This window comes from Centruroides sculpturatus, unplaced genomic scaffold (genome assembly GCF_000671375.1).
Source record: "Centruroides sculpturatus isolate CEXI.00-Female unplaced genomic scaffold, Cexi_2.0 scaffold1219, whole genome shotgun sequence".
NCBI classification, from domain to species: Eukaryota; Metazoa; Arthropoda; class Arachnida; order Scorpiones; family Buthidae; genus Centruroides; species Centruroides sculpturatus.
In genome coordinates, this window is record NW_019385840.1 from 112,152 (window position 1) to 126,048 (window position 13,897).

The following is a 13,897-nucleotide window of genomic DNA, read 5'->3' on the forward strand; positions in this document are numbered from 1 at the left end:
AATATATGTAGCATAGTACTTAACAGTATAAAAATATACTGCAAAATTAAAATTTATAATATTTATCTGATTTACAATAAAAATTTTACTGGACTCACAACTAAAATAATATTTACTTTTTCTAGATTTCGTTCAAATTTTTTACTTGAAATCTTTTTTATAGACAAAGTAATCTACAAAACACATTATTTAACTTTTTTCATCGAGCTGAGTCTAATAACGATTTTACTTGTTATTAACATTTAATCATCATCAATATATATTATAAAGGTAAATGTACAATGTGCGTGCCGCTAAAACTCAAACATGAGTCTTGGTACGATCGAGCGAGTTATATGGTGTGGTAGCCCTCTATTCCCCATTCATGAAGAAAATTCCCGTTTTTACCTGAAGGGCGTGTTGTTGAAGATATAAGGGCTGGAAGTTTCGCCCTATAGAAATTTCTAGAACACTCCAGAACATTCGAGATTATTCGAGAGCGTTCCCCGACATTCCAGAATGTTCCGGGATGTTAAACGGTTAGGAGTTGAAAGTTGAAATTTAGTACACAGTTAGGGTACGTCACGAGATCGCACACTAAGAAGGGATTTTTTGAAATTCCTCCCCACGGAGGAGAGGGGCAGGATTAAGGCTTAACACTTCCATCAACAATGGAAGTGTTACGTAACAATGGAATTGTTAAGAGAAAGCGACGTGCAAAACGCGGATGCAGTTTTTTTCGTTTTTGAAGAAAAATCGAACATATTTTTAGATCCATCTAAAAATTCTCTAATTAGTCTGGAAACAAGGTAACTAATTCTTGCATTCTATGAAAACGGGTAAGATTGGCTGTAATGTAGTAATCTTAGTCTTTGCTATCGTTACTTTTTGCCCGAGCAACGCCGAGATTATCTTCTAGTTATTTATAAAATCCGTCTCTACCCTTCAAATTAATCTCTTTGCTTTTTTATAATAGTTAAAAAATATAAAAAGTTTTTAAAATAAAATATCGTAACGGACAGCGCCACCAAATATTGCCGGAAAAGTTAAGCAACTGGTTTCTAAATTTTTTTGAAATTTAGGATTTATAACGCCGAGTGTATCGATGGCTGCGACAGGTACGTTTTAAATTCATCCAGTTAATAATAACTTTAACACTTTGTCATCTCTTAAGAGCAATTTAAACAAGACTTTTGTAAAGTCTTTCGGTCGTTACGGTAAACAACTTGGAACAAGAGCGGTTCATCACAACCTGTCTAACACGGACCACTTTTTAAGCAATAATAATAAAACAGTAATAAATAGATTCCGTTACCATTTTCTCTTTCGGGATAAGGTCAACGACTACTTTCGGTCAAATTAACTTCAACCTTCTTTCACAGCAGCCATTTTGTCTGTGCAACAGTGTTATTGTTTCATTCGAATAGTAAAATTACATAAGGAAAGTTACCGGCGAGCACAAATTATGTTTTACCAGGTTTTTCGAGGGTGCCGAGTTTAATTATTTGGTCATATTTTTCGCGAACCATGAGTGGTTTGAATATTACAATTTGATATTCGGCTGTGAATGGTATAATACGTTGAACATGACATTAGAAATAACATTAATATATCATATTTGCAATCTCATTAGTCAAGCATGACATTTGTAGGATAACTAACAAAACTGTTTATGTGGTTTTCGTTTTAATCTTTGTTGCGTTTATTTTTTACCCTGGCAAAGCCGTTTTATCCGCTAGTAGATTTATAAATGTGCACATGCACACATTAATCGACACGTTTTGCTTACTGAACTATTTATGCAACAAAAAATATTATAACAAATTTAGAAAAATTTGTATTATTCCAACTTGCAGATAAACAAATTAATCATAAAATCATTAATCAAATTAAATACTAAGTATTTAAAACGACTTTTTACTTATATCAATTAAAATGCTATGAAATTTATATTTTACTTTACGTATTGAAAAGATATGAATTAGAAGATTTTTAATTATATATTTAAAAGTTTTTGAATTCCGTACACGTTCGTTAGTCTGTTGCGTATTACACAGGAGAGTCTAGGTGTTGAAAACGCAAAAATATTATAATCTTTAGTAATTAATACAAAATTTAATAAGTTACACGTCCCTGTTTCCTGCAGACATTACTGTACATTCTCCGACAACGCACGCTGCTGCAAATTAGTGATCTGTTTAGGCACGTTATTTACTCACGTATCAGTCTTAAAATGAAACGTTACATAGTTATCTTGTATCAACATTTCATTTTCCTTCTGTAATGTAGTAACTAATATATAAGCACTCTCTATTTCTGTTTAGAATGTGGCTCCGGATTTTTAGCGCAGCACGTGTCTAAATACATTCTGAATAGCAGAATATCAGCATTCCCGGTTATAACAGATATTCGCTTGAATAACCTTTTACTGTATTTTCTTTTCAGAGAATGGAATCAGGAATTGCAGAAGAAAAATTCGAGCATAATGAAAGCTTTATTACGTTTTGTTGGTTGGAAATACTTAATAATTATTCTACTTGTACTCATTCAGGTATTACGACAACTGATTTAAACGACATAAAGAATGTTTTAAAATAATTGAAATAACTGATATTTATGTTCGTTCGCAGATGACAGCGTCAATTGCAGGCCAAGCATACTTCATAGGATTAATAATAAATTATTTTGAAAACAGAGAGGAACGGAATCAATACAAGTTGTATGCTACAGTTGCGGGATTTTTTGTTGTACTTGCGATGTATTTCTGTATATATAATATTAATGCGTTTATAACTGAAATCTATGCAATGAAATTAAAGATAGCTTTCTGCACCCTTATATATAGAAAGGTGAGTAGCAAATATAATGTGTTATAGGCATTAGATTTATATATTTTTAGGTTAGTATATTTTTATTAAATGGATCGAAGGAATTAAAGACAAATGCAAACTATTCGTAAAAGAATTTTTTCAGCAATCGATAGTTGTGTAATTTTATTTTTTATAAAGTAATTTGAACTATATTGTAAAGAAATAAAATCCCAGTTTATATACACCATATAAAATAATTTATTTTGTCAAGAAAAACGTTTAGTAATCAGTAAGGTTTTCGGTTTTTTCTACAAATTTTCCTCAAATGTTATATTACATTATGTGGTTAGAATATAAAATTCTAATGTAATTTTGAATATAATAAATTTAATTTAACTAGGAATAAAAAAACACAAACAATTTTTAGAAAGGCAAACGTTAGAGAAAATCAAATCGCAATAATAACAAAAGTAGAGCATTTAATATAATTAAAAAAATGTGTTAATATATAAATAAAGCCAAGATTGAAAATGTAATATTGCTTTCTTTGAACGAAGGGCAATGTATAAATTGATATGCTTTAGTTTTCTCTTTACCTTATATTTCTATATACAGATACATTATTTCTATTCTGTACATGGTGGAGAAAAAAATGAAAGATTACAATCAGCATAGAAGCTGATGGTAATCTTTCAGAGTCTCTATCGTTCAGACAGTTTACAGTTTACAGTTTACAGTTGTGAAAGAGACGGCCTTACTAATACGTATAGCCCGGGAAAGAAGGGGGGGAAAGGGGGAGGAGGATGAGGAGAGGAATGGGGAAAGAGAAGGAAGAGGAAAAAGGATCACATGAGGATGGCTGGGAACCGAATAATAGCGGTACAATCACAATTGCTAGACTGACATTGCAGTCCAGATATTATATAGCAGATACAATAATCAGAAGTACATAGCACAATTAAACAGAAAATACACTTTAGAGCGGGTTGAACATATATACGCCCATACAATTAGCCAAAATAAAACAGTATAGAATAAAGCAGATCCCGACGTTGGCATGCAGGTGTTAGTGACATAAACTAAGGCCGCCTGAAGTCCTGGGTGAAGAATCGCGGCGCTAAGGATATAGACCATGTGATAGAGAGATTGCCCTCTACACACAGTTAGCTGAGCACCTTAATTTGGCGAATAAAGTCATTGAATTTTGTGAAAATGTCTTTGTTGCTGAGAAGAAGACTTGCCGGACATGGCCACACTTCGTTCTCCTGCATCACAGCTTGTATCAGTTGTCTTCGTTTGTTCTCGTACAGAGGACAGCGGAACAGCATGTGGTCGCTGTCATCCCTTTCATTAAGCGAGCAATGGCATTGCCCATTCCCTTTGCCGAGGAAACGGGCCAGATAACCTTTAAAGTTTCCGTGGCCCGTCATGATTTGCGTGAGTTCATAAGAGGGGGTAAAGTGGTGAAACCTTTCCCTGTTTGCCAGCAGGGGAAAGAAGCAGTAGGTTGTCCTCCCAGTGCTGCTGCTGTCGCAGTTTCTTTGCTATTGTTGGTGAATGTAGCTGAGCAGCTGATTTGCCATCCAACTGTAAGGCACTTTCGAATATGCGCTGGTACCAAGGTTACGTGTAGCCTTTTTGGCAAGAAAGTCCGCACGATCGTTCCCCCTGTTGCCTGAGTGCCCTTTAGTCCAGGCGAGGGTGATGACTGTGGAACCATTGAGGTGGTTGAGGGCGTTGATAGTATCCTTTATAATGGGGAGGTTGACATTAAGATTTTGTATCTGGTGCAGGACTACCTTGCTATCGGTGAAAATGTATACAGCCTTGTTCTTAAAGGTTCTTTGTTCCTTCTTTATGTAATGCAGGGCCCTTAAAATAGCCAAGGACTCTGCCTGGTTATTGGTGCAATGTTCATCCATTTTAAAGTAATGCTGGTGAAGGATTTCCTCCGCCCTTCCATACACTGCAAACGATCCCCCAGTCCCACTACTTGACCGGGACCCATCCGTGTAAATATGGAGCCCAGAAGGAGGAGGAGTAGTACCATTCATCAAAATATCACAGCTGAGACCCAACGCTGGGTGAATCGGGCTGCTGCTATCAATTTTGTCTAGCCCTTTCTCAAGGAGGTAATTGGCCAGATTCCCAATGGTGTCCCCATCCACCAGATGATTTATCTTAGTATGAAACTGATCAATGGTGATTTCGTTATAAAGGAGGCGCTTCATGTTATGCCTCAAGTAACTTTCCTGGATATAAAAATCAATGGGGAGTAGGTTTGAGATGACAAGAAGACCGTCTGTTGGGGCCGTTTTGTATGCACTAGCTATGTACAAAGCAGAGAGCCTTTGCAAGGAGAGGAGCTTCTTCCTGGTGTGAACCCTGTTCGTGCAATGCCCCCAGACTTAACAGCCATAGGTGGCTATCTTCTGTGTGACGGCGATATAAGTTGTTTTCCTTGCTTTGTAGTTAAGCCCCCATTTGTTCCTGCAGATGGTAGCCAGGGCGCTGGTGACTGCTGTGGCTTTCCTGTAAATGTAATGGATATGGTCATTCCAAAGTAATTTATGATCTATAATAAGCCCCAGATACTTAAGGGACGAGGTGTTCCCAATTCTATGCCCATTGATCCGAATCGAGGGGCCTTTGCAGAGGGGGTTCGCCTTGGGGAAGACCATACTTCTGCATTTACTATAATTTATGTGTAGGTTTACACGCTCACTCCACTGATGCACTTTTGATAAAATTTGGTTCATGCTGTCCTGGAGCTTCCCTTGATTCGGGTGAGACATGACAATAACTGTATCGTCAACATACCCTTGGATCATTGTGTTGTACGGTGACTCCTCTTGCAACTGCAGAAGGCTATTGTAAAGAGTGTTCCACAGAAAAGGCCCCGATTTGGAGCCCTGTGGACACCCCCTGTTGATATACCTCCCATAGATTAGAGTGCCGTTGTTGTAGACGGCTGCACTCCGATTCTCCAGATAGCTGCAGAGGATCTTGTATAGGTTGCCTAAACAGTTGGAGTTCCTGAGCTGGTATAGTACCTCTGGCCACCAGGCATGGTCGAAGGCACCCTTAAAATCTATAGCCACTAAGAGAATGTGATTCCCGTTTTTCTTTGCAACCTTGATGGAGTCAATTAGGTTGTCCAGGGCGTTGATGGTGCTCTTCCCCTTACGGAAACCAAATTGAAGGGGGGTGGAAGAAATTTGCCTTCTCGAGGTGGTACTTGATCTTTCTGATCATTAGGGAGTCCAGGGCCTTACCGAAGAAGGAAAGAAGCGAAATGGGGCGGTAGTCAGAGGGTGTCCTTGGGGCCTGCCTAGGGTCCTTGGGTATTAGCTTCACTGACGCCTTTTTTTATTTAGTGGGGAAATACCCAATGTCCAAACATTTATTAAATAAAATCTGCATCGTGGTGGGGAGGACCTCAAATGCCTCTTTGGCCATCCTCCATGTGATGTTATCTGGCCCAGGCGCCTTGTTCTTTTTGATGGTTCTAAATTCACGGTAAATTTCTAATGCACTGAACGGCTTTTCATTGTGATCTGCCCGGTAGGTGTTGACTATATTTCTAATAGATTTTTGTATTCTGGAATCTTGTCTTGGGTCGTCCGTTGGGAAGAGTTCTTGCATGATGAACTCGCAAGATTCCTCGACGGACTCAGTGTATGAGCCATCCATTTTAGCCATTGTTGGGGGGTGCAACTTGCTTTACCCTTTCCACTCACAGTATAATAAGGGACAGACCAGGGTTTTCCCCCACACCTCCTGGTACAGAACTCCTTCCAGGAGTTTGTTCTACTGTTGTTGATCATTTGCTTATATTGTTTATATTTTTCCTGGTACTCCCAACGTTTTTTGTTCCTTTCTTTCCGGGTCTTTTTCTTTCCGGAACCTTCTCTTTATCCTTCTTACCTCCCTTCTCGTCCTATCTAGTTCCCCATTCCACCAGGGAGCATTCAGTTTAGTCACCTTGATTGTTGTTGCTTCAAAATATGCCATATGAATTGATTCAGTTAGCGTCTGTACAGTCCTGTCTATCTCATCCTTACTGTTTATATTAACCATGGAGATCGGTCTCCATCTGTTAGCTAGGCAAGACCCAAAGAGCTCCCAATCCGTCTGGTTAATTATAGTCCTTTGGACCATAACCTCTTTGCTTTCAATGGTAGTTAGGATATAATTATGATCGCTGGCCGACACCAGGTCCATAGTATTACATTTAACATTGCGGGAGAGGAGGGGTTGATTCCCCAGACAGACATCCACCAAACTCCTCTCTGTAGCCGTAGAGAAGGTGGGTAAGGGGCTGCTGTTGAGGGAGACCAGATCAAACTCTGCAATGAACTCACAGAGTTTGTATCCTCTTGGGTCTTGTGTCAGGCTGTGCCAAAGATGAGATTTGGCGTTGAAATCCTCAGTGATAACCAGTGGGTTATCACTGGGGAGGGGATTTCAACGCCAAATGGGGATCTCCTTGAGACTATCCACGGCCTGACTCAAGAGTTCAGGGGGTGGGTAAAGTCATCATTTGGTGCACAATAGAAGGAGATGATGTAAGTTGATTCCCTTTGTGTTTGCATACTGATGGTAGTAAAATATTCGTTGGAATGTTGGTCAATAAGTTGGGCCATGATATGCTTGTTGTAAATAATAATACCTGTCTTGGGCCTCCTGCCAAGGACTGAAGTGGAGTAGAGCCTGTTATAACCGAGCATAGCCACCCTATTGCCATAGACATATGGCTCCTGGAAAGATAAGATGTCCACGTCCTGGTCCCTTACCATCTGGAGGGCTTCAGAGGAAGCTGCCTTTGATTTCTGGAGATTAATTTGAAGAATTTTGATATTAACTTTAGTGCAGCTGCCATGATATGCAGCTGCCTGCCGAGTGCTAGTATTATAGTTGTTATCCATAATGGGTGGCGACACAGGACAGAAGGAGAGTGCTAGTAACTAGTATTCGATATCACTTGTGCCTTGTACCACTCGAGACACGGGCAGTTGGCCGCGAAAGAGTTGTGAACCATGTCCAATTGCCTGTTCTGCGAGTTGCACTTGTTGTAATTCGCACAGTTTGTGCACTTACGGTCCCTATCTTGGTTTGGGCACGCCCTCAGGCGGTGTTTATGCCCACAGTGACTACACTTTTTTCTCAGGTCGCACTTGGTCGAGATATGGCCAAAGCCGCAACAGTTAAAACATCTGGTAACTGGGATGTGGTCGTCCACCCGAATGGAGTTCCAGCCAATGGCCACTCTACCATCTTCAATGAGGGTGAGCCGAAGGTTGGCGGACACCGTCAGTATTGCATGTTGTATCTCTCCTCCATTTTCAGGGGTGATAAATTTATCTAACGAGCAGGCTTTCTGGAATGCCTCTTTCGAGTAGTGCTCACAGATAATGGAATTTTGTAGATAGAGTTGCTCCATCATTTCACTACCTGTCATGTCCTTTGGCAAATTCAGAAGAATGATTTTGGGGACTCTTTTCCTCTTCACTTTTACTTCTATTTTTTCTGCCAACTGGGTGTTACGTTCAATAGCTCCTTTCAAGGCTTTCATATCTTCTATAGATTTTACCTTAATATCGATGTCCCCACTGGGTAGAGGCCGGATCATCCCCACATTTAATCTTATTTCTTTAGGGGAAATATTGCCTTGCAGGACCGCCATCAATTCTTCAGCCACCATCCTCGGTTCGTGCTGACCCACATTAGCCGAGATAATTAGGCTGTGGTCCTCAACTTGTCACACGCTACCTCCTACTAGCTTACCTACAGCAGAATTTATCAGTTTGGTATCCCTTCTTATATTTCTAGCGTTGCGTTTGACCACATCGGAGTACAATGGAGCCCTTGACTGAGTTACAACCTTCGCCTGCTTTTGTCTCATTTTGAGAATAATTCCAAAGAGCTGGTTCGCTGCAGCATGCATTTTGATTGCTGCTTTGCGAACCAGAGCCCTTTCCCCACTTTTAACAGCAATACCACTGTTTGTCGGAACATTAAGCATGATAGTTTCCAAATGGGAATGAATGTTGGAAATTAGCTTTTCTTCTATAAAGTCCATATTTACAGAGCCATCCCCAGATGGGGTTGGGCTACTCGGCGGGTTTTCGTTGATGATGCCCTTGCTGCTTGACATCTCACTGGGAAAAACTGTACAGACAGCGCATTGGAAACGGACTAGTTGGATGACCTGGTGTAAAGGCTGACCAAAGCACCAGTTGACGAGAGCGTAGAACGATGCCGGTTAAACGAACGGCTAGACACGAATAGCACGCCGGTTACACAGACGATGATCAGCACAATTTACTGGAGAGCTGGAATATTACGTCCAGAGTGGAATTTAATAGCTGAAAAACACTGCGCGCCGAACGGCTAAGCCGCGCCGGCTAGATAGACCGAGCACGTGGTGTGAGACAAAGCCTTTGTCTAATGGTAAAACCAGACGGCAGTTTCACCACTAGCAATAGACGTACATGAACCAAACTTACAGCACTTAATACTGATCTTCTGGGCTATATAAAGCCGTCGAGATGACAGTACAGTCTCAAGCGGAAGGGCCCGATGGGGACCGACAAAGGCCGAAACTTCGGACGAATATAACTCGAAAAGTACTTGACCAGATTCGAAATAATTTTACTCACTAGTAGTTCTTGAAATCATGAATCCAGCGATGTAATAGAATCCAAGTTCGGTACAAATATCCAGGGAAATAACAATCGAAAACACGGAACCGATGTATCTCATGACCAGGTTATCGTTCAGACACCCGTCCATCATTTTGCTTCTGGATTTTCTATCTTTTCGGCACTCATCGCTAACGATAGTGAGTGCTCCGGTTTTATGATGTCGGTCTTCTCTCATTTTGCAGTTGAGCGTTTCCCTTGTGCCATGGATGGAAACACCATGTAACACTATTCTTTCTTGCTGTTGTGTTTATGTTGTTTAATCTGTACTTCGCGATTTTCTTTCAGACTCGGATGTATTCTTTTTTGACTCCCAACTGTTAGTTTTCGTAGGGAATTCTATAAACTCCTGCTTGTGCTTTTTTATTTGTTTTTTCTTTGTCATTTTTAAGAAGTCTGTAAATGGTGAATGCTCTTCTCAATACCAGTTCTGTTTCTTTACGATCTTCAATTTCATTCATGATGCTTTTCAAGTTTTTATGAAATGGGAACTGAGATATTTCATGTTTTTTTCTTTTGTTCGTACAGCAATATCTCTTTTTATTGGTAAACAATACGTCGCGAAAACGTTATCGACAACTGAAATGCAAGGAAGTCGTGAGTTTTATTTCAATTAAATGTAATTAACACGAGTCCATAGTATTGCACTTTCTGTATTTGTATTTTTAGTAGTCGCTATTACTGTCAAAAGTTAAAATATACAGTACTGGTATGATCATGAGCAGGTTTTCGTGTTAATGATGAAAAATTGCTTTGATTACTGGCATTAGTATGCAAGATATTTATTGTGAGAATTATGGATTAGATTTGTCCGGATGCACTGACTATGTGTGGCTACACTAATTCTGTATTAACAAATTACTTTTTGTCTATATATTACTATAGTTGTATACGTGAGCACCACGTTTTGGCTCTATAGAAGACTTATTCGACGCAGCGAAAGAAGTTGTAGTAGTAATAATAATAATTACTGTAATAAAAGTAAGCAAACTTCTAACAGAAGTAAAAACATTAAAAATATTACAATTTGTCTTAACCGAATTCTGCCTTTTATGCAAAAACCTGTAATAAAATTATCTTACGCTTATCGAATGTTAAACAGTTTTGAATAAGCCTATAGAAATGAATTGTAGTATTTAATTACATCTCTAATTTAAATATACATTTGGTTTTAGAAAGAAAGCAAATTAAATACAAAATTAGTTGCGTTTTTCGAAATTTGTTTTAATATATCATTTTCAGGAATTGTTCTTATTATCTTAACAGATCATTGATTTATAGTTTCACAATCTGTATAAACGTTAATACAATCTGTTTTTTTTAAATATCTATATAGGCTTATACATTTTGGACGCATTGATGATGATTTATAACTTAGACAATTCTATATTATTGCTAAAAAATTTAATCAATTAGTTTGTTTGAGAACTATATTAAGTGTTATAGGTATTTTTTTATTTAATGATGATGTAATTTTCTGAAAATATTCATTCTATATGAAACTTCATTTTCAGGCAATTAGGCTAAGTCCTTCGTCTCTGGAAAGATCGAATGTAGGACAAATGGTAAATCTTTTAGCAAACGACGTCGGCAAATTCCAAAATGTAAGTTAAATACAATTTCTAAACAACACGTTTGACTAATGTATACCACGTAAACCCGTAAATTTCGCCGGTGTATTATATAATCTCGAGAAAAACATTTCGGACAAAAAGTCATTTAAAAAGTCGATTTAATATATCTTCAGTAATATCGATGAGAAAAATCTTTTATACTTATGATTATTTTACATCGCTAAACTCTGATTATAAGTAAGTACTTTTACAATTGACTTATACAATAGTTCTCGTACGATCGTTCGTTGTGTCAACAAGAGCTTGGTCCTCATTTCACACCAAAGTTACTTGACTTTTTGATTAAACCATCCACAATTTCTTGAGGACTTTTCTTAACACGTTTTTAATTCCACACTACATATTCTTTATAGGGAAAAGCCAGAACTGATAAACGGACATTTTAATGTTTTCATATTACGTTGGGACAGCCAAGTGTCGACGATGTTAGAAGTGTGGCAACTGCACTATTCTGCTAGAAAATAATACCAGTCTACAGACTCGGGATTTATTAAGCCTCCAAAAGTCAGAAACGAATGGAAAACTAGTAGTTTTCCGTGTACTAATAAATAGTACAATACGGTAAATAATAGATTATCTGACTCCATCGATTTTTTTTAGAATATTTTTTATTGATATAGAAAATAATAGTTCGTGATATAGTACATTTTTAATGATGGTAGCAGATTTTCGTCACGAATTTGTAAGTATTTCGCTGCATTCATTGATCCCCTTTGATAATTAAAAGGAAAATTTCTCACACTTTCACTAACACGCAACCCCACACTATAATCTTTGCTGAGACTTTTATACTGCGCAATACACAGTCATAATTGAATGCCTCTTCTNAAATCTTAGAATATTTTTTATTGATATAGAAAATAATAGTTCGTGATATAGTAAATTTTTAATGATGGTAGCAGATTTTCGTCACGAATTTGTAAGTATTTCGCTGCATTCATTGATCCCCTTTGATAATTAAAAGGAAAATTTCTCACACTTTCACTAACACGCAACCCCACACTATAATCTTTGCTGAGACTTTTATACTGCGCAATACACAGTCATAATTGAATGCCTCTTCTCTTTTTCTGATGACTTAATTTTTCTAATTGCTTTTAATGCAGACTCGAAACTTTCGTGATCATTATAAACAACCTGCTTTCACTGCCGCTGTATCCGGCATTTGTGCTGTTGGGCCCACTTCCATCGCTCTTTTATTTGTGTTTTTGTGAGAACAGGTTTTCGTCTTTATCTACGTAAGCACTCAATTATAGTGAAAATCAAGATAAAATCTTGGACTTAGCTGCTTTTCCGTTGTGAAATTGTACCAAACTTTCCCACTGTTCTTGGCCAAAATTTTTCTAAGGAGGAAGTTCGCTATTGGTGAAATACAATCCTCTCACTAATGGCCTTTGTTTACTACTCAGCCTCTATCTTCCGGCAAAGCCATCTTCAGGAAGACGGCAGTCTTTCAGGCTGAATAGTGTGCTATACTCTGTGCTGTCGAATGGTGCAATAATTGCACTTATTGACAATGCATCAGTATCTACACTGACTCTGTTGCTTGTTTTTTCCGCTGGATGATAGCGAGAATACCCATCCCATTATCCATTCGATGAATATGTGCGCAATTAACTCTAATGATCGGTATGTTTAGATGTGGATTAGAAGTCATCAAGGAAATTATGTTAATGACAGAGCTGATGAACTTGATAAGGAGGGTGCATCCAATTTTCTGTGTGAGTGTATCTACAATTCTGTATCACTTAGCTCCACGCCGGGAATACATGCACCATAAATATGAAATAATAAGATTTAACTATAGATATTACTATATTCTAGCAGATTGGTCTATAGATATTACTATATTCTAGCAGATAACTTTCGACTGACTTCTCTTCCGAGAAGTCAGTCGAGAGTTAGTGATATATTCAACCAAATCTTATTTTTTCGTTGCTTGTTAACAAATGCTTGTGCTTTATTTTGACAAATTTATAATTGTAAATATTTAAGTTTACAATTATACATATCACACCTGTAAATAATGATAATAAAATAATACATAACATTTACACGACAAAGGTACAAAAAAATCTGGCGATTACATCATGCTTAAGTCTCCGAAAACTAAAGTTAAACTAAAAACTAGTATATAAGTATAACTGATTTTTAGTTAGTATATTTATATACGATGATTTTTTGTTCTGGGTGTTTTGTTATTTTGGGGGGTTAGTTTAACCCTGGGCTAGTGAAGTGGGGTGTTTCGCCACCCCTAACGTTTTAAAAGTTGCACTATTCATAGATTTCACAAGAAATATTTGTGTCCTCTTCAGTAGCTTCATGATTTTATGTATAGAGCATGCTCAGAAATTACTACGATGCTGCAGAAATTCCAGTAAGAGAAAAACAACAGTTTTCAGTAGGGTGTCCAAACACCCCACAGTATTAATTACATTTTTTTTAAATTTTACAAATATTTATTTGGTTTTTTTTATTTTAAAAATAACTATAATGTGACCACATTTATTATTTATAATATAGATATAATAATCAATGTGAATAAAAATAATTTAAGTTTATTTTAATTCAAAATGGCTGACTTTCATAAACACATTGAGAAAATACCAAACATAGCAAGTTGCTTGTCATTTGCACTGAGTGCCAAAGTACAATGTCAGCTATTGAATCAGAGTGACAAAAATGCTTAAAAAACAATTTAGATTTTTACTATTGGTTTAATAATAAGATCTAATGTAATGAGTTTTGATAAATGTTGTTTTTTATTTTC

At 37.5% G+C, this 13,897-nt stretch overlaps 1 protein-coding gene across 3 annotated transcripts in view; it reads left to right on the top strand.

Moving 5' to 3' along the window:
* The window catches only part of LOC111642427 (multidrug resistance-associated protein 4-like), a 92,021-nt gene that overhangs the window by 11,497 nt on the left and 66,627 nt on the right, over positions 1 to 13,897 (top strand). For 2 of the 3 annotated variants that reach the window (XM_023388777.1, XM_023388778.1), the window contains exons 2-4: positions 2,425 to 2,530; positions 2,610 to 2,828; positions 11,008 to 11,097. In XM_023388777.1, the coding sequence (XP_023244545.1) occupies positions 2,465 to 2,530; positions 2,610 to 2,828; positions 11,008 to 11,097 (375 nt within the window). In that variant the 5' untranslated portion in view covers positions 2,425 to 2,464. Of the gene's footprint in view, positions 1 to 2,424; positions 2,531 to 2,609; positions 2,829 to 11,007; positions 11,098 to 13,897 lie in introns of those variants that run through there. The other variant, XM_023388779.1, reaches the window with a different exon arrangement.